The sequence below is a fragment of the Symphalangus syndactylus genome, chromosome 19, assembly GCF_028878055.3.
Source record: "Symphalangus syndactylus isolate Jambi chromosome 19, NHGRI_mSymSyn1-v2.1_pri, whole genome shotgun sequence".
In the NCBI taxonomy this organism is placed as follows: Eukaryota; Metazoa; Chordata; class Mammalia; order Primates; family Hylobatidae; genus Symphalangus; species Symphalangus syndactylus.
In genome coordinates this window covers 18,587,811-18,607,045 of record NC_072434.2, presented here as the reverse complement: position 1 = coordinate 18,607,045, position 19,235 = coordinate 18,587,811, and the positions used below count along the sequence as shown (strand labels likewise).

Sequence of the window (19,235 nt, the reverse complement as noted above, 5' to 3'; positions counted from 1 at the left end):
TTTTTTTCTCAAATGTCATTTATTAGAAAATACAATTCCCGAGAAAGGAGATACAAGGGATTCTGGGAAGTGGGAAGTAAACAGTACACAGATCTCTTTAAATCAGGAGCATACAGGTCATAATAAAATGAGCTACAGGCACAAAGCCAGTAACACATTTATGGTCCGTTCATCTGGAAAAGTTTCACCACCCACTCCCCACTCCCCTTCCCCCTCCTGGAAGCAGCCAGCTTTATCCTTGGCATTTTAATTTTAGAGAAAATTTAAACTTCCATGCTGCCCTGTGGCTTCAGTCAATGGAGCTTCTTTCTCCAGTTATGGAATGAGTCAGCAAAACGGGGAGTTTCTGATCCTTGGAATTAGGGAGGGACAGTTTACAGAATGTCCTCATTTCACTCTTTTCCCAATCATGGGAAACATCCAGCCAATTCTGGCTTTAAAAGTTAATATCAAATTCAAAGTCCCTCCCTCCTTTTGGCAAGGAAGACAACCCTTTGGAGTGAAACACAAAAGAGCAAATGTAAAATTCATCTGGGACTGGCCGGGCATGGTGGCTCCATGTAATCCTGTAATCCCAGCACTTTGGGAGGCCGAGGCAGGCAGATCACGAGGTCAAGAGATCGAGACCATCCTGGCCAACACGGTGAAACCCCATCTCTACTAAAAATACAAAAATTAGCTGGGCATGGTGGCACATGCCTATAATCCCAGCTACTCGGGAGGCTGAGGTAGGAGAATCGCTTGAACCTGGGAGGCAGAGGTTGCAGTGAGTTGAGATCATGCCACTACACTCCAGCCTGGCGACAGGGCGAGACTCCGTCTCCAAAAAAAAAAAAAAAAAAAATCCATCTGGTAGGGAATAAAGAATATGAAGAGATAAGAGACTCAGTCTCAGTCTCTCCCTTTGGGCTCCTGAGCTTAGCTCCAGGGGAATAATCACAACTCCAATCCAGCCTCCTACTGACCAAAGAAAAATCATGGGGCAAAAAACAACAGTTTTGATGGAATCCCCCACCCCATGCCCCTTTCCTTCAGATAGGGCATCCCTTTGGCTCCAGACTAAATAGGTTTATGGCCCCACAGAATGAGGAAAAGTCTTATAAAAACGGTGACAGAAATGGAGTTTGGGAGGGAAGAAGCACAGCAGAAAGAAGTGGGGAGCGATGGATGGGGAATGCTTTCCAGAGGCTACCTAGCAAGCAGTCAGTGGCATCTGCAGCCTAGGGACCTCTTCCCAGGGCCAAGATGCTCTTGGGTGAAACTACATCTAAGGACTGAGTCAGTATTTTGTCCCACCAGAGAGAAATGAAGGGAGAGACCTATGGGGAAGCACCCCCAGCATATTCGTAGAGACCAGCTGACCCCTAGAAGGGCCAGGAGAATGGAGGCAAGGGGTAGAAAATGGTATTCAGGGCAAGTCCTAATAAAGTAGGGAAGACAAGAGGAAAAGTCCCCCCAAAACAGCATGGGTCCCTGAATACGGGTCCTTAGCAGAACCCCAATACGGAAGGCCCTTCCTTACACATGTAGGTATCACAGTGCTCTCCTTTGGAGGCAAAATCAGAAAGGCCCAGTGGCGCAAGCCTCAGTCCAACACAGGCAGCCCTCCCCAACCCTCCCCAACCTGTCCTTAGAGAGGGCTCTGGCCGAGGACCCACTGGGCCCCTCCCCAAATAGTTCCTATAGCTAGAAAACAAAACAACAACAACAACAAAAAACCTAGGGAAAAGTCCAATAAGAACCTTAATCATACAAAAAGTCCAAATAGTCTTCCTCTCTTGCCTTCTGGGGCATAGGTATGTCCCTTCTCGCAAGGCTTCCTGTCCCAGTTAGGACAACATCAGTATTTCATTTTTTAAAAATAAAAATTAAGATATCCACCCACCCACCCCCAAAATGCTACTTCATACAGCCCACCCCACACACTCCCCAAACCAAGCATTGCTCCCTTGACACAAGGTAAACTTAAAACTTTGCGACAACCTCACAGCCTCCAAGGGGCTGCTCATCACAACCAACCCACGTTCAGTCTCCAGAGGAAGAGACAGCAGAGCATGTCTTACTCTCCCTGCCTCCTACCACAGAGGCCAGAATCACCTGGACCGAGCTGGAGACCTGCCCAGGGCCCTGGCCCTTCACAAGGAAGAGTCTCATGGGAGAGTCCTCTCCCCCAGCTCCCGCCAGCAGCCTGGGATGCTGGGTGGTGGCTCTGCTGGGCTCATAAGGTGCCATGACTTCGAGATCCCAGTGCGAACCAGCCAGTCTTCTCCTGAGCCAGGTCCAGCTCTCGCAGGCGGATGTTCACCTCACCAAGGAGGACATTCTCCCAGAATCCCTGCTCACTCAGCACGCTCAGCTGAAGCTCCCGCTGCTGCAGGTCTCCCTTGGGGATCCCATCATACACCAACTGCAAACATAGAGATGGGTGAGGGAAGTGGTGAGAGAAGGAACAAGAAGAATCCAGAGGGAACTCGAGAGAGGGAGATGGTAAAGTCTGTTGAGGGTTGATCCAGCTGAGGCTAGCATTGACCCTGCAGAGTCCCAGGTAATACAGAAGGTACACAAGGTACACAGACTCCAAGGGAAGCATTAATGAACTGTGTTCTTTGCTCAGAGTTCAAGCAGGTGAGGGCTTTGTATTGGGGCCACTGCTTATTTTCAGCACAGGACTGGCAGGCTCCTCCTTCCCACAGGATAGGGCCAGACCCCAGCCATGAAATCCCAGCCCAAAAGGGCTGGCAAACTTTTTATGTAAAGGGACAGACAGTAAATATTTTTAGGCTTGATAAGCCATATGGTCTATGTGACAACTACTCAATCCTGCCATTGCAACATGAAAGCAGCCACAGGCAACACCTAAATCAGCAAGTACAGCCATGTTCTTAATACAACATCTTAATATGTTCTTCAATACGACTTTATCTAGGAGAACAGGCGCAGGTTGCCAACCCCTGCCCTACCCCACCATTTTCCCCACCCACCATCTCATTGTAGGTAGGATTGCAGGTTTTCCGGGCCACTTTGGTTTTCCTCTTAGTGGTTTTCTGAGGGTCAGGAAGGAGGTAAATTTTCACATAGGGGTCAGGGTCATTTCCATCCTGGAGCAGTTGCTACAATAGAATGAGAACCAAAAAATGTTAAGATTTTTAACATCTGTCTCTTCATCACCATTCCTGTGATCACACTCTGATCCAGACTCTCATCTGCCATGTGGCATCTTGCAATGCACAACTAATTTATTTGTCTGCTTCCAAGCTCACTCTATTCTGATAAAAATATCTACCATGATAACATCGTGTCCTATTAAAACATCAATTGGTTTGCCTATGATATCAAGTCTATACTTTTTATCCAAATCCTCAGGACATCCCATAATGTGCTCTGTTTTGAGTGAACCATCATGTTCCCAGGTATCTTCCTGCCATATCTACTATCCTTGTCTATTTTGTCATTTGGTCCACTTAACCCCTAAGAGGTAGAGACATGAGTCACAGAGATTGAGTTGCTTGCTCAAGGGCAGCCAACTAATGATTCACCCAGCCTGATCCTTTTAAAACCTAAGTCAGATCATGTCATGTCTCTGCTCAAAACCCATCTCATTGAGGGAAAAGGCCATGGTTCTTACTATCGGGGTGAGGTGCTGGTCCATCATACCCTCTCCAACCTCATCATCCACTCCTCTTGACTTTGCTCCGTCGGCTTCAGCCGCTGGCCCCTTGCTGTTTCTGATGCACCCCTGGCAGGCTCCTGGCTCTGGGCTGTCAGATCTAACTGCTCCCTTTGCCTGGGAAAGTCTGCCCTCAGATGCATAAACATGGCTCCCTCCCTCACCTTCTCCATCTTGCTAAGACACCTCCTCAACAATGAGGCCTTCCCTGACCACTCTGCAAAGTCTACTCCCTTCATTCCATCCTAGCATTCCTTCTCTGCTTTATTTCTTGCCATAGCTCTTACTACCATCTTGTATGCCATGTATTTTACTTATCTGCCTGTCTGCCGTTTCCAACTAGAATGTAAGCCCCCTGAGGGCAGGGATTTTGTTTTGTTTTCCCCCATACCCAGAGCTAATGTATCAGTATATAGCAGGCACTCAAACATTTATTGAATGAATGAAGAATAAATGGATGAATGTTCATGCTCCTCCTGCCATATCCCACTGCCCCAACCTACACAAAATGCCTAACATAGGATGCAGCACAATGCAAGTATTCAAGTTCCCTTCCTGGCTGGGCGTGGTGGCTCACACCTATAATCCCAGCACTTTGGGAGGCTGAGGTGGGTGGAGCACCTTAAGTCAGGCATTCGAGACCAGTCCAGCCAACATGGTGAAACCCGGTCTCTAATTTTAAAAAATACAAAAATTAGCCAGGTGTGGTGGCATGTGCCTCTAGTCCCAGCTACTCAGGCTGAGGCAGGAAAATCGCTTGAACCCAGGAGGCGGAGGTTGCAGTAAGCCAAGATTGCGCCACTGCACTCCAGCCTGGGTGACACAGCAAAACTCCACTTCAAGAAAGAAAAAGTTCCCTTCCTCTTCTAGTCACAATGTTCTTAGAACTCATACCAAAAATTTAGTAATTATATACTGCCTTGATCATGGTCAAAGGATGTCACATGGCTGCTGAATCATTATAGCCAGGTAATGAGCCCCTTGGGCCTCTCCCTTATAATTACTATAATAATCATTATTCTAATAAAACCAGGCATAGTGTTAAGTATTCCACAAGCATTATCTCATTTAATCCCCATAATGACTCTATGAGGTAGGTGCTTAACATTTTCCTCATTCTAATGAGGCTCAGAATGATTAGGTTACTTGTCAGAGACCACAGCTAAAAAAAGCTGTATCATGTATTGCCTAAGTCACACCATAGGCTTGCTATGGTTATAGGTCCATGGTGGATGCTCAGTAGACTGTGGTGGTTACCCGTATGCCACAGGGCAGAGAAGGTCTGCCCAAAAAAGTAGCTCAAGAAAGATTAAAAAAGAAAAAAATCAGGGCTGTGCAGGCACTTACCAAGCCCCGGATATGCATCACCATGATGAAGAGTTTATTGTTTTTGTAGGAGATGGACAGCTTCACCTCCCCTCCCACCTTTCCGACGGGCCGGGCCCATGTGCCATCTGTAGGGACAAATGAAACCAAGAAGGGTCAAGAGGCCAGGCAGGTGTTTCTGTTTTCTTTCTGAACCCCCTTGCCCCAGCCTCTCCACGTCAGGTTTCTGATACTCATGAGGCATCTACATAAGTGTAGTCTGAATGTGGTTAGAGTTAACTGGATTGGGATGGGTCTGAGGATATAATCAACTGAATATCCACCCTGTGGGGAACCCAGGTAAGGAGCTATGGACCCCACAGCCTGGGTGGGAAACTAGATTCCCCGGAGAGTAAGAAAAGGAACAGGAGGCAAGTCAAGGAGAGAGAATTGAGAAGAGGTTGGGGCAGAAGCAGTTACCCTTGGGGTAGTTCAGAGGAGTTGGCAGGAAGGTCTCAGAGAAGATACTGTACCTGAGGACTTAGGAGCTGGGCTGGTGCCCATAGCCTTCTCATCCCGGGGCAGTGGGTGGAAGAAGGTGTACACCAAATCACACTGGAACAGAATCAGAAACAGGGCCATTCCTCAATAAGACAATGGCCCAATACAAAAAGGAAGGGGACTGTTCCAGATTTAAAAAGACTTAGGAAACATAACAACCAACAACATGCAGTTCTTATGTGGATTATAGCTCTAACAAGCCAACAGTAAAAGGAATTTGGGGGATGATAGGGAAATTTTGAATATGGACTATGTACTGAATAATATAATAATACTGTAGTTACATTAAAAACAAGGCTTTATTGTTTAGAGATGCATAGTGAGTATTTAGGGGGTACAGTATTATGATATCTGTAATTTACTTTTTTTATTTGTTTGAGATGGAGTCTCGCTCTGACACCCAGGCTAGAGTGCGGTGGGGCAATCTCAGCTCACTGCAACCTCAGCCTCCCAAGTAGATGAGATTACAGGCATGCGCCACCACGCCCAGCTAATTTTTGTATTTTTAGTAGAGACATGTTGGCCAGGCTGGTCTCAAATTCCTAACCTCAGGTGATCCACCTGCCTCGGCCTCCCAAAGTGCTAAGATTACAGGCATGAGCCACTGCACCTGGCCTGTTATTTATTTTAAAATACTTCATAAAAAATAGAAGAAGCAAATATAGCAAAACGTTAAGTGTTTAGGTGATGGATATATAGGTGCTAATTATATTGTTTCTCTACTTTTCTGCATGTTTGAAAGTTTTAACACTAAAAAAGTTTAAAAAGAAAAAACAGGCCGAGTGCAGTGGTTCATGCCTGTAATTCCAGCACTTTGGGAGGCTGAGGCCAGAGGATCACTTGAGCTCAGGAGTCTGAGACCAGACTGGTGACATAGTGAAACCCTGTCTTTACAAATAAAAATACAAAAACTAGCTGGGTGTGGTGGCCCATGCCTACAGTCCCAGCTACTCAGGAGGTTGAGGCAGGAGGATCGCTTGAGCCTGGGAGGTCGAGGCTGCAGTGAGCTGTGATTGTGCCACTGCACTCCAGACTGAATGACAGGGCAAGATCCTGTCTCAAAAAACAAACAAACAAACAAACAACTGTGTGAAAATACTCACTTGAATATTAATGGAAAAAAAAACACATACTCTAAATATCTTTCAAAAATAAAATGGTTAAGATTATGGTACTGCAAGTTGGTGTCTGGAGGAACAGATATTTAAAGTTATAGCATATGCATACTATAAACGCTAAGGGAAAAAAGCTCAGAACCTAGAGTTACACTTAAGCTATGACCACTATAAAACTGTAAAAATCATGCTTGCAAATGGACAAATAGGAAGGGAACATGGACAATAGGGGCAGATGATTTGTTAAAGTATTTAGTAATAGGATTCCTCATGACTTTGTTAGGGCCATTATAATACTATCTGTTTAAAAAAAAATCTAGGTTGATAATACACACTCAACCTGCTCAAAAAATTTTTTCCTCAAAGAGGAGCCTCCCTTTCTGAGGCTCTGCTCATTCTCATCATTCTCAGACCATGTGCCTCGATGCATTCATGTTTCTGTTTAATTGCATTTCTGTGTATAACCCTGTGAGGCTGGACCCACCCTCCTCCTGTCTTCTGCAGACTGGAGCATTGGTCATTCAGCCCACAGACCCCGAAGTGCCAAGTCCTGTTCCTGACTCCTAGTGCCCCCGGATGCTTCCACCCCTGCCTCCCCAACCACCCCCACCAGCCTGGACAGCCTGGAGGAGAGGCAAGCCCACCCACCTCGGCCACCTCGGGGGGTGCGTGGATCAAGTGCCAGATGTAACCGTTTAGCTCCTCCCTCCGCCTCTCGGCCACCGCCTCTCCCCGGGAGCGGCCGATCACGAAGCGACTAGGGAAGCTGGCGTGGCAACATAGGCAGTGGGGATGCAGGAGGTGAAGATGGGGAAAGAAAATGGACACAATGGGCTTTTTTCACATTTCATTTGCATTTCCAGTCCCCTACCACCCATTTCCCAGCAGCCTCCATTTCTGGGGACCCTCACAATTCCTCCTGTGCTGCACATCTGTGCCCAGGTCTGACACCTGCTCAGCATCTCACGCCTACATTTCCAAGGACCCCAGACAAGAAAACCAAACAGCGGGCCAGAGTCCTGTGGCTCCCCAGAAATGGCTCGGGAGCCCTCAGTTTCTCCCATCAATGTAAAAATCCTTTTCTTTTTTTTTTTTTTTTTTGAGATGGAGTCTTGCTCTGTCACCCAGGCTGGAGTACAGTGGCACAATCTCGGCTCACTGCAACCTCCACCACCTGGGTTCAAGCGATTCTCCTGCCTCAGCCTCCCCAGTAGCTGGGATTACAGGCACGCACCACCGCGCCCAGCTAATTTTTGTATTTTTAGTAGAGGTGGGTTTCACCATGTTGGCCAGGCTGGTCTCAAACTCCTTAGCTCGTGATCTGCCTGCCTCAGCCTGCCAAAGTGCTGAGATTACAGGCATGAGCCACCGCACCCAGCCAAAAAATTCATTTAAAAAGTTGTTTGTTTGTTTTGAGACTGAGTCTCGCTTTGTCGCCCAGGCTGGAGTGCAATCACGTGATCTCAGCTCACTGCAACCTCTGCCTCCTGGGTTCAAGCGATTCTCCTGCCTCAGCCTCCTGAGTAGCTGGGATTATAAAAGCATGCCAACACACTAATTTTTGTATTTTTAGTAGAGATGGGTTTCGCCATGTTGGCCAGGCTGCTCTCGAACTCCTGACCTCAGGCAATCTGCCTACCTCGGCCTCCCAAAGTGCTGGGATTACAGGCGTGAGCCACTGCGCCCGGCCTGAAAAGTAGTTTTTTAAAAAATTGCAGTAAAATACGTGTAACATAAAATTTGCCATCTTAACCATTTTTAAGTGTACAGTTCTGTGGAATTAACCATATTCACATTGTCGTGCAACCATCGCCACTATCCAACTTCATAGCTCTTTTCATCTTGCAAAACTGAAGCTCTGTACCCATTAAACAACCAAACCTCCCTCCCCTCAGACCTGGGCAACTAGCTTTCTACTTTCTGCCTCTAGGAATCTGACTGCTCCAGGTAACTCAGATAAGTGGAATCACGCCGTTTTTGTCTTTTTGTGACTGGCTTATTTCACTTAGCAGAATGTCCTCAAGGTCCATCCACGTTGTTACCCGTGTCGAAATTTCCCTCCATTTTAAATGCTAAGTAATATCCCACTGTATGTACATATGACATTTTGCTTATCCATTTGAAAAATGGTGTAACTCTTTAAAAAATTAGAAATTTTGAAACATCAGATTCAACCATGCCTTCCTTTCTGTCCAGTGGGCCCGGAGTGAGAGCTCTTGCGTGCAAGGAGAGCTCGGCCAGCAGGGGGAGCACTTATCATCAATCTCCATACCAGGCCAAGCAAAGCAGGCAGATGTTTAGTCCAAAACGGTATTTTCTGCCCCTGCAGTCCTGCCCACCTCCCATCCCGTATCCTTTCCCCCTCCCCCACATCCCTCTGTGCAGATAGTAAAGGGGGCAGCTACCTGGGCAAGTGGGAAGAAGGGAAGAGCAGCCGCAACTTATTGTGTAATTCCTGGAACTCCTCAAAGGTCCGCTGGATATAGGTGGCCTCGTGAGTGTTCTCTCGCATCACCTTTACCACATATATCTGCAAAGGTCCACATCTTAGGGTGTACCTGCTGAGCCCTCTGCACCCAGTGAAGGCTGTAGGAAAGGTCCGGAAGTGTATGCATGTGCTGAGGGGAGGGGCACATTCCAGAAGGAAGAGAGCAAGAGTCTCTCCAGTGGAGACAGATGATAGCACATACACAGGAATCTAAAAGCAGACTTCCCACATATGTTGCCGGGATCCTTGACTCAGAGGAAATAACCATCCAATTCAGCTCCCCAATTCTAGGCAGGTCACGTGAGCAAAGGAGAGGGAAGTGGTCCAGGACTGCTCCCAGCACAGGATGCTCGGTCAACTCCTGTGCCCACTGTGCAAGTGTGAAAAAAGTCAGGACCCCAGTAAGCCAGGGTCAGCAGAGAGCAAGAAAGGGGGTCAGACTGGAGAAAACACTTACATAGCCTTTGTTGGGGTGGAAGATCTTCTCATGGCGGCAGAGGAAAACATCACTGATTCGGCCAGAGCTCTTGAGAGTGTGTGTTCGGGAGGCAAAGGAGAGGGTCAGCCGGTCATCTGAGCCCGTGAACTTCATCTGAGCCAGATTATGGATGAAAAAATTGAGCTTTGTGGCTACACTGCCCAGGCTGGACTCAATCAACCTGGCAGGAGGATAAGAAAAGAGGATATAACCATGAACCCAAATTCCTGCTGCCTCGACAGGGTTGTTCCAAGGAATATTTCTTACTCCTGAGACTAACAATCAGCTCAGATCAAACCATTTTGCTGTGTCATATCCTCATAAAGCAAACGACTGGCACACAATTATCTCATGCAATTTGCTCACGTGAACCCTAGGGTCTTATCTCCTCCCCTGGCTGCCCACCTGAGCCAAAGACCATCAAACCAAGGTAGAAAGGAACTAGGAACTCACTCTCTCTGTGTAAATGTCTAAATATCGTGGTCAAAAAATTTCAAGGTTCATTACAATAGAACCTCACCAAGCACTGTTCAATCTAGAGATTTCAATTCAGAAATCTGTGTTAGGAGACCTAATAGAGAAAGTTTAATTCTCTGAGTTCAAAAAAGAGTGGAGAACATTATCTACACGGACCACATTTTGTAGGCATTCATAGATAAACACATCCTTGCTTTCACACACAGTGTGCCTAAAAACATTGTCAAATATGAGGAGACTGAATCATGGAACTCCACGTTTTGGCAAGGGGGAAGGGTCTGACCAAGAAAGTTAAAAATTATTACAAAAGCCACATTATACATTGCCCCACAGACAAAGTATTTGACTGGGACCTAGTGAGAATGTAGATAAGAGTGATGGCAATACCCTTGTGTGCAAAGGTTAGCACCAAAACACAGATGGGAAACCAAGGATGAGAGAAGCAAAATGATTTACCTAAATCACGGGCAAAGTTGGGACAATATATCCACGTGGTCAGTTCTAGGCTCTAGCATCTGAGCTAAGCCTTTCACCTTTCCCCAGTCCTCCTCCTGCCAATCCGGCAGGCTGGGAATTAATCAGGGTGGGCATTGCTGATTCACTCAAGGAATCATGTTACCTAGTGAAGTAGGTAGTAGCATTGGCCTCTGTGTCCTGAGGCCTCAGGGCATCGTACACATACTTGAGGTCCTCCAGGTCTGAGAGCTCAGGGATCCCACAGGACAACATCTAAAAGGAGCAGAAAGAAGAAGAGAGGGTGCCTGTAACAACAGAGAATTCTTGCTGCTTCTCCACCTTTAGGCATGGTTTTCTACAGCTAGGCTCCCTAACCCTTCTAGAGGGAGGTAGACAGATGCTGTGGGCAGTGGCTGGAGGGCCACAGGAACTGACGGGCTGGAGCAGGGAGTCAGGCACCTACACGGACATCATTGTTCCTCAGGTAGTCTGGGTCCCTGCCTTTATCTAGGGCAGGCAGGTATTCAGTTGGGGCTCAGAGAGGTAAATCTCTAGAAATCCTCTGCAGCAAGACAGGGAAGTCTTAAAGATGGTGCCAGATAAGAAGAAGAAGGTATTCGGAAAGGGATGGAGCTCCTCACCAGGCCCAGAAGGTTGAGGAAGAGGTGGGTGTGCTTGCGAATGAGGTTGTAGGCTTGGCAGCAAAGGTCAACAAAATCATGGAAGCGGCTGGAAGGCTTGTCACCCCCGTTGATGACATACGCCATGTCCGAGGTGAAGACAAAGGGGGCACGGTCCCTGAGCCAAGGGGAACATACAGGTAGAAGGTCAACATGGAGGAGGAAGCCCACCATATGGGCTGCATCAGGGGTCAGTTTCCCTCATCCCTCATCACGTGGACACACTGGATAGATGGGGCTCTAACTTTTTTCTTTGTTCCTTTCCTACCTTAATCTTAAAAGATCTCTGTATCCTTCATTGGTTCCTTATCTGTGAGCTGGCAATATTTTTTTCTGGATATCTGATTGCATTCCTTTTTGCTACAGTTTGGTTCATTTCCCTTTGTACAGTCCTTGGTAGGGAAGAACAGCTGGTTCCCACATTCTTCTGCAAGGCCCTGCAAGGACTTGACCTCTTTATCAGTCTTCTCTCCTCCAATGCTGCTCAGCCCCGGGACCATGATCTGAGGCCCAGCTGCTTCCATCATGGGCTTGTGTCCCAGCTCTGAACCACTGTTGCTCACCTCCTTGCCCTTCACTCACAACCTGGCTTCAGGAGATCACTTACCGCTTGATGTTGCCAAACATCTGGGCATGGCCCAGGAAGCGGCCAAAATCAATGTGGAACATGTGACCAGTGGTCTTCAGCATGATGTTGTCGTTGTGTCGGTCACAGATGCCCAAGACGTACGTGGCCACACAGCAGCCAGCGCAGGAGTAGATAAAGTTCTCCACAGCCTGGGAGGGGCCAAGGTAGATGGGAGGAGAGGACATAAAGCTGGCTTGGAAGGACTCCAGGGGCCACAGCCAGACAGAACTCAGCCAGCCCTGGCCTCTCTCTCTTCTGTGAACCCCAACAGTGTCTCACATCTGCCTGTTCATCCTTCATCATGTACTAACTTACACACTTATACACAGAAACATCTTCCATGTCTTATGGAGAAGATGGAGGTTTATATGTATGTTTATCTTCACCACTTCATCTGAATACCATCTTCTCTTTTCTTTCTCCTAGGGAGATTGGTTGGAAAGACAGTGGACCGATCCAAGAGCCCAGTCTTGATCAGCCCAGGCTGAGGGGACCTTAAGAGATGGGAAGACTGACATTTACAACTTCCCCAACTGGCCATGATGATCTTAAATACAGCCACTGAGGCAGCCAACTTAAGAATCTCTTCCTGACCCTGCTCAGAATTCTGTCATCCTTCTTCCTGCCCCAAATAAAATTCCCATTTCCAGAGTTCTTGGTAACAGCTAAATGCTAATCTAATTAAAGTCACTGCACTCCAAAGAAGAGCTGAGGCAGCTTAACACGTCTAGAGAGTGTTTTACACTTGAAAATGAGACATCTCTAGTTGGTAAAATATGTTAGAGATATTTCTGAGTTTAAAGCAGGAGAGGAGTGGTGAGGGGTTGACTCCATCTTATTTTGTCTGGTCAACATCCATCCCCTTATCTGTCTTTCCAGAAAGAAAAACTACATGGAATGAGGAAATAGACCACTCCTGCCTTCAAAATCCTCTTCGTGAGGTTTGTAGAATTCCTAAGAACTCAGGAAAGACATCAGCAGAGACCAATGATCGTCATAGACAGGTAGGAATATGAAATTAGGAATGAGGGAAAGCTTACTAGATATGGAATGCCTGCCCTCCTTGCCTCCTTCCATAAATTTCCACCCATCATCCTTCAATGACCTTAAGTCTCATATCTTTCCAGACCTTCCCAGCTCATACTGACTTCTCCTCCTCCGAACCCCTACAGATGCACTGTCACCTCCATTCATACAGTGCTGACTTCGTCCTTTCAGTCCCACGGGGTTTAGAGATCTGTTCTCCTAACAGCTTCTCGCCTGTTTCACAAGGCCTATTGCAAAACTAGCTCCACACAGAATGCACCCACCCAGCTACTTGTCGAATTACAACCTGATGATGGATCCACCAGAAACTAAGAATGGAAAGGTTGTAAAGAAATCACAGCATTCATCTTCTGGAAGACAAAGACTATTTCTAAGAAAGTAAAATAAATGAATAAAAGCACTTAATAAGGAGCATAACACGTAACTCCCAGTCTTGACCTGGATCTCTATCAAATCCTCTCCCTGTCACAGATGCTCTTTCTACCTTAAATGAATCCTATTTTGGCTGAGAAAATAGCTGTGTGCCTGTGGGTAAATGACTAAACTCTTTTCACCTCCCTAAGTTATGCAGGGTGTTAGCCGCTTACTGGCAAGAAGTCTCACTCTATAAGGGGCGCTCTGCCTCCTGATTTCAGGGGTTTCATGTGAGGGTGTGGGATACTCTCTTGCTGAGTAGGTGGCCAAGAGAAAATACTCTAGTTTCTTTCTTCTGGAAGTCATCAAATGAAACTACCAGCATTGCTGGGAGTGGTGGCTGATGCCTGTAATCCCAGCACTTTGTTAGGCTGAGGTGGGTGAATCTCTTGAACCCAGGGGTTCAAGACCAGCCTGGGCAACATGGCAAAACCCCATCTCCACAAAAAATAGAAAAATTAGCTGGGCATGGTGGCACACGCCTGTAGTCCCAGCTACTCGGGAGGCTGAGTCAGGAGGATCACATGCACCCAGGAGGTGATTGTGCCACTGTATTCCAGCCTGGGTGACAGCGTGAGACCCTGCCTCGAAAAAAAAGAAACTACCAGCATTATTCTTGCAGAAAGGCTAGAAGGGCAGAGAAGCTATCTTTGAAAGACTGAGATTAAACATGAACATGCAGAGTTAGTTTCTCTCTGTGTGTATTCTCGTACATTCTTCTGTACATTTATTTTTATAATATTATTGTACATTCGTCTGTGCATTTATTATTATTTAGTATTATTTCCATACATTTACACATATATGATGATTACATTGGCAGGGAGTAATCAAAACTCCAGCACCTAGTACAGTGCCTCTGCATATGGGTGTTTAATACCTGAAAAATGCATATTAGTATAAAGAGTAAGTATATGGGAGGTTGGTAGTAGAAAGGGAAAAAATCATTACTCTTCTCCAAGGGTAGAGGGCCTGGAAATGTATAGCATAGAGCGGCAGAGTTTTGAGGAATGAGAAGGGAAGAAATGACTTTCCAGGTAAAGGAAATATTATTGCCTACAGTACTGCAGAAATGAAAGTAGTAGCCCCCCCTGCCCCACCGCAAGATCCAGCTAGTAGCCTAGCTGGAGCATAGGTTAGCATAAGATAGTAGGTTGCAGTGGATGGGCTTACAGGAGTCAGCAGGGCTGGATTATAAAAAGGCTCTGTGTGCAATGCTATCTGTTAGGACACACGGAGGCTTTGAAGACTTATCTGCACTTAAAAAAAAAAAAAAAAACAGCTGGGCACTGTGGCTCATGCCTGTAATCCCAGCACTTTGGGAGGCTGAGGTGGGTGGATCACCTGAGGTCAGGAGTTCACGACCAGCCTGGCCAACACGGTGAAACCCCTTCTCTACTAAAAATACGAAAATTAGCTGAGCATGGTGGTGCACGCCTATAATTCCAGCTACTTGGGAGGCTGAGGCAGGAGAATTGCTTGAGTCCAGGAGGTGGAGGTTGCAGCAAGCCAAGATTGTGCCATTGCACTCCAGCCTGGGCAACAAGAGCAAAACTCTGTCTCAAAAAAAAACCAAAAAAAAAACCACCTCTGAAATCAAGCAGAGGCTGGCTCTAGATGGGAGAGAGGCATTCCAGTGGTTCAGGGGACCGACAGCAAAGAGCTGAACAAAATCAACGGTAACAAAATAGGAAGAAGAGGACAGATTTGAGAGATAGCTGGAAAGAAGAATAAACAGAGCTTGGTACAGAAGTGAGATAGAGGGAAGCATCAGGAAGACTGTGGCTTTGGCTTGGGTAAATGCACAGAGAGAGTCACACCATTGACTAATAGCAAACACAAAAAGCAGGTTTCAAGAGGCAAAGGAGAGACAGCAGGCTCAGTTTTGCCTACGCAGAGTTTGAGACGTGGGTGAAACATAGGTGGAAAAGTCCAGCAAGAAAGTGGCTATAGAACCACCTGGAGGAAGTGAAGAGGGCTAGAGGAATGGCTTCGGAGGTCATCAAGATACAGGTGGTAGCTGAAGTAATAAGAGGATGAGCTGGCACAAGAAGAGTGCAAAGAGGGCCCAGCAGGCCAGGAATTAAGCCCTGGGGAACACAAACACCGAAAGCCATTTAAGATCATCTAATTACACATTCACTAAACAATGTTCTGATTACACCTTGGCTGCCCATGCTGGTTTTCCCTCCAGGGTAAAGTACATTGATCAATATAAATCAGTACTTGGGTCCCTTGAAGTTAAAATTATATGAATTAGCATTCTGGCCTATAGCCAGTCCCTTGTGAGTTTGGTTATTGTGATTTGTTCCTTCCCAGTGTCCCTTCTTCCCTCAACCTAATTAACCCAGAGACTAGAGTTGTGAGGCTGGGAACAGGCCATGGACCCTAGCAGGCTACCAAGGCCCCACCACCCAGGAAAGCTCCACTTCTAATCTAATCTTCTTTCATCAGGAACCAGCCAGCCCTGTTTTCACTCGTCTCTGTCTCATATCTAACCTCAATCCTAGCTTTGAGTTACAGCCTTGCCACACATCAGCTCCATAACTAGGAATGAATGAGTGAATCTTAATTCACAGCTATGAAAAGAAGGGGCTGGCATAAAATGATCTCTAAAGTCTCTTCCAACCAACTCTTTTTCTAGAAAGTACCACCGAACCCTCTGAGAACAAAAGGGAACTTGAACAGGATCCACAACTGGGAGGGATACAGATAGGCTCTCAAAAGCTGGCGCCTCCTCCAAGACTTAATCTGCTAGGAGAACTCAGTGAAAGTTTCTCAGTCCAGTATCAGGGGATTTTCTCAACCAGCTTACAAGAGGCATTTGAGTGAGTCACCCCTAGATATTTGGAGGCACCAGTCAACCAAGAAAGGGTAGGTCCTTCTACCAACAAAGCTGAGCTGTCTTCTCTGAGCAAATGCGGGTCTTGTGGTTAAAGAGCTGTGTGCCGGCATCAGGCACACACACACCAGACACACTCCTCACCCACAACCCTACCTTCTCATACTCGTCCTCCCCAGGGTTGTGTTTCTGCAGCCAGTCTGCCAGGGGCCGGTCCTTAAACGAGCCGGTCACCCCATGCTCCACCTGGATCTTACGCAGGGTCTCAGCATTAGGGATCATCTCCACCATCCCTGTGAGGGGAGAAATGGGGGTCACGTTCCAGACCAGAATGAAGGGCACTGCAGAGAGAGGACTACAAGGACTGTGCTCATGCTTCCTTATAAATTAAGCTGTAAGGCATTTGGACTAAGTCTGATAATAATAGGAAAAGAATAACCATAGAAAGGAAGGTCATTCCCACATTTCCTATTCCATACTGTGACTTTTTGGTCTCTCCAGTTCATAGCTGCTGCTCCCTTTGTTTTTAGCTTTTACTATGGGAATTTGAAAATATATATCAGAATAAAAAGAATGGTATCATGAATTCACATGTAACTATCACCCAGCTTCAAAAATTATCAACATTTTGCTAATCTTGTTTGCTAATCACACAACCCTATTTCTCCACTCCCTGCCACCTTGGTTGGAGTATTTTAAAGCAAATCCCAGATACTTTATTTCACTCATAAATATTTCAAGTGTAATTAACAAAGACAGCAGCCATTGTCACATCCAAAAAATTAACAATCACTCTTTAATCTAACTCAATCTATATTCAAATTTCCCCCAACTGTCTCTCTCCTTCTCTCTCTCTCTATATATATATTTTCACACAGGGTCTCACTCTGTCATCTAGTCTGAAGTACAGTGGCACCATCATGGCTTACTGCAGCCTCGAATTCCTGGACTCAAGCGATCCATCTGCCTCAGCCTCCCGAGGAGTTGGGACTGCAGGCACTTGCCATTAGGCCCGGCTAATTTTTTATAATTTTTATTAGAGATGAGGTATCTAGGTTGGTCTCAAACATTCCTGAGCTCAAGCAATTCTCCCATCTCAGCTTCCCAAAGTGCTGGGATTACAGGCATGAGCTACCATGCCTGGCCCAAAAAATATTTCCTTACAACTGGTTTGTTTTAATCAGGATTCAAAGTCTACACAATATGCTTGGCTGTCACGGCACCAGGTCTGTTTTACTTTATACTCCCATGCCTCCCTTTTAAGGCTATCCCACAGCTTCTCATGAAATAATCTTGCCCTTTTCACTTTCCTGGAGGAGGACACAGTTTGTGTTGGCAATGGGCAGGAGGACAATAAGCAAAGGGGTCCCCGCCTCCACCCTCACCCCTACTCCCAACTGACCTCTGCCCCGGCCAGTGGAGAAGCAGCGGAAGATGACCATGCGCATGTCCAGCCCCTCCTGGACCCAGATCTTGCTCATGATGCGAATCATCTGCAGCGTTAGCATGTCCTGGCGAAGGTCGTCCCCACACTGGATGGATGGAGAAAGTGACCAGATCCAATCTCCACTGCCTCCCCAGCTCTCAGGTCTCCCAAGTGCTCAACTTTGGCCCTAAACTAACAGTGACAGGGAGTTCCCCAGCCTCAGACCCCTGACGTGCTCACTCAGCTCACACCAGGTCAAAGATGGCCCGGGAAGCTTCCAGTTTGCCCATGTGTTGTTCCAGCTTGTCCCTCAATCCCGTGGCCCCATCTGAATTAAATCCACGGTCTGCTTCTGCATGCAGCCCCTCTGACCATCAGGCCTTTTTTTTTTTTTTTTTTTTTTTTTTTGAGACAATGTCTCACTTTGTCACCCAGGCTGGAGTGCAGTGGCACGATCTCGGCTCACTGCAACCTCTGCCTCCCAGGTTCAAGTGATTCTCATGCCTCAGCCTCCCAAGTAGCTGGAATTACAGGTGCCTGCCACCACGCCCAGCTAATTTTTTTATATATATATTTTTAGTAGAGATGGGGTCTCACCATCTTGGCCAGGCTGGTCTCAAACTCCTGACGTCAAATGATCTGCATGCCTCAGCCTCCCAAAGTGCTGGGATTATAGGCATGAGGCACCACACCCAGGCCATCAGGCCTTTTTTAAACTTGAACGTTTACACTTTGGATTTGGAACTTGCGCATAGCAAATATATAAGTTACTAAGTCACATGCATGTATTTTGTCTCCCCCATTAGATTATATGCTCTGAGACTATCATTTACTTCTCAGAATTGTGGATACATCAGAGTTAGAAGGGACCTTAGGGTTCATCTAGTTGGACCTGCACCTGATATATTAATTTCCTCTTCAGCAGCCCTGCCATATGGCATTCAGCCTCTGCCTGAATACCCGAGGGACAAGCGGATCACCACCTTACCCAACCCATTGTTGAGGGAGCTCTGCCTCCTAGAAAGCACTTCAGGATATTGAGCTGCCAGTTGCCTCCCTATACCTAACACTCTGTTCTTAGGCCTCTGGGGCCATGCAGAATCGTCTTTCCTACATTAAGACAGCATGGAACAGTGGGAAGAGAACCACCCAGGGGCTACTTAATGCCACTCTAGGCTGCCTCCTTCTCTCTCCCACCCTGGTCCACCAGGCTTGAGTAAAGTATTCTCACCTTGAAGATGACACGGATGTTCTCACCCAGGGGATCCACATTTTGGAAGGAGAGTTTGAGGGGGACAGCATTGGAGTTGAAGTAGGAACAGTCCTGCCACAGTGAAAAGGATAGTGATGAGGGTCAGAGTGGCCCGTGCCAGGAAAGGAAAACCACCTCTCCACTTCAGACCAAGATGCTGCCTCCCTGCTGCTGCCGGGTCCACCCAAGACCTGTTCACTGTTTCTTCCGGATTTCCCAGGAACCCAATTTCCTTCCTTCTCTCGTTAAAGAGTCATCATCCCAATTCAGTTTGTTACGACCTCAGCTCCAGCACTTAACCTCCCATCCTGTTAGTTCATTCTGCACACAACTTACTAGTTGTGTGACCTCTGGTAAGTCACATGTCCCATCTACACCTCAGTTTACTCCTCTGTAAAA

At 46.8% G+C, this 19,235-nt stretch overlaps 1 protein-coding gene across 5 annotated transcripts in view; it reads right to left on the bottom strand.

The window, feature by feature from the left end:
* The window catches only part of PIK3C2B (phosphatidylinositol-4-phosphate 3-kinase catalytic subunit type 2 beta), a 72,048-nt gene continuing 52,813 nt past the window's right edge, over positions 1–19,235 (bottom strand). For all 5 annotated transcript variants that reach the window (XM_063613219.1, XM_055234244.2, XM_055234242.2 and 2 more), the window contains 13 exons: positions 18,816–18,908; positions 17,561–17,690; positions 16,315–16,451; positions 11,835–12,004; positions 11,189–11,345; positions 10,711–10,820; positions 9,594–9,795; positions 9,054–9,178; positions 7,297–7,414; positions 5,506–5,587; positions 5,015–5,121; positions 2,982–3,110; positions 1–2,407 (listed from right to left, as the gene is read on the bottom strand). In XM_063613219.1, coding sequence (XP_063469289.1) covers positions 2,219–2,407; positions 2,982–3,110; positions 5,015–5,121; positions 5,506–5,587; positions 7,297–7,414; positions 9,054–9,178; positions 9,594–9,795; positions 10,711–10,820; positions 11,189–11,345; positions 11,835–12,004; positions 16,315–16,451; positions 17,561–17,690; positions 18,816–18,908 — 1,749 coding nt within the window. In that variant the 3' untranslated portion in view covers positions 1–2,218. The remainder of the gene's footprint in view (positions 2,408–2,981; positions 3,111–5,014; positions 5,122–5,505; positions 5,588–7,296; positions 7,415–9,053; positions 9,179–9,593; positions 9,796–10,710; positions 10,821–11,188; positions 11,346–11,834; positions 12,005–16,314; positions 16,452–17,560; positions 17,691–18,815; positions 18,909–19,235) is intronic.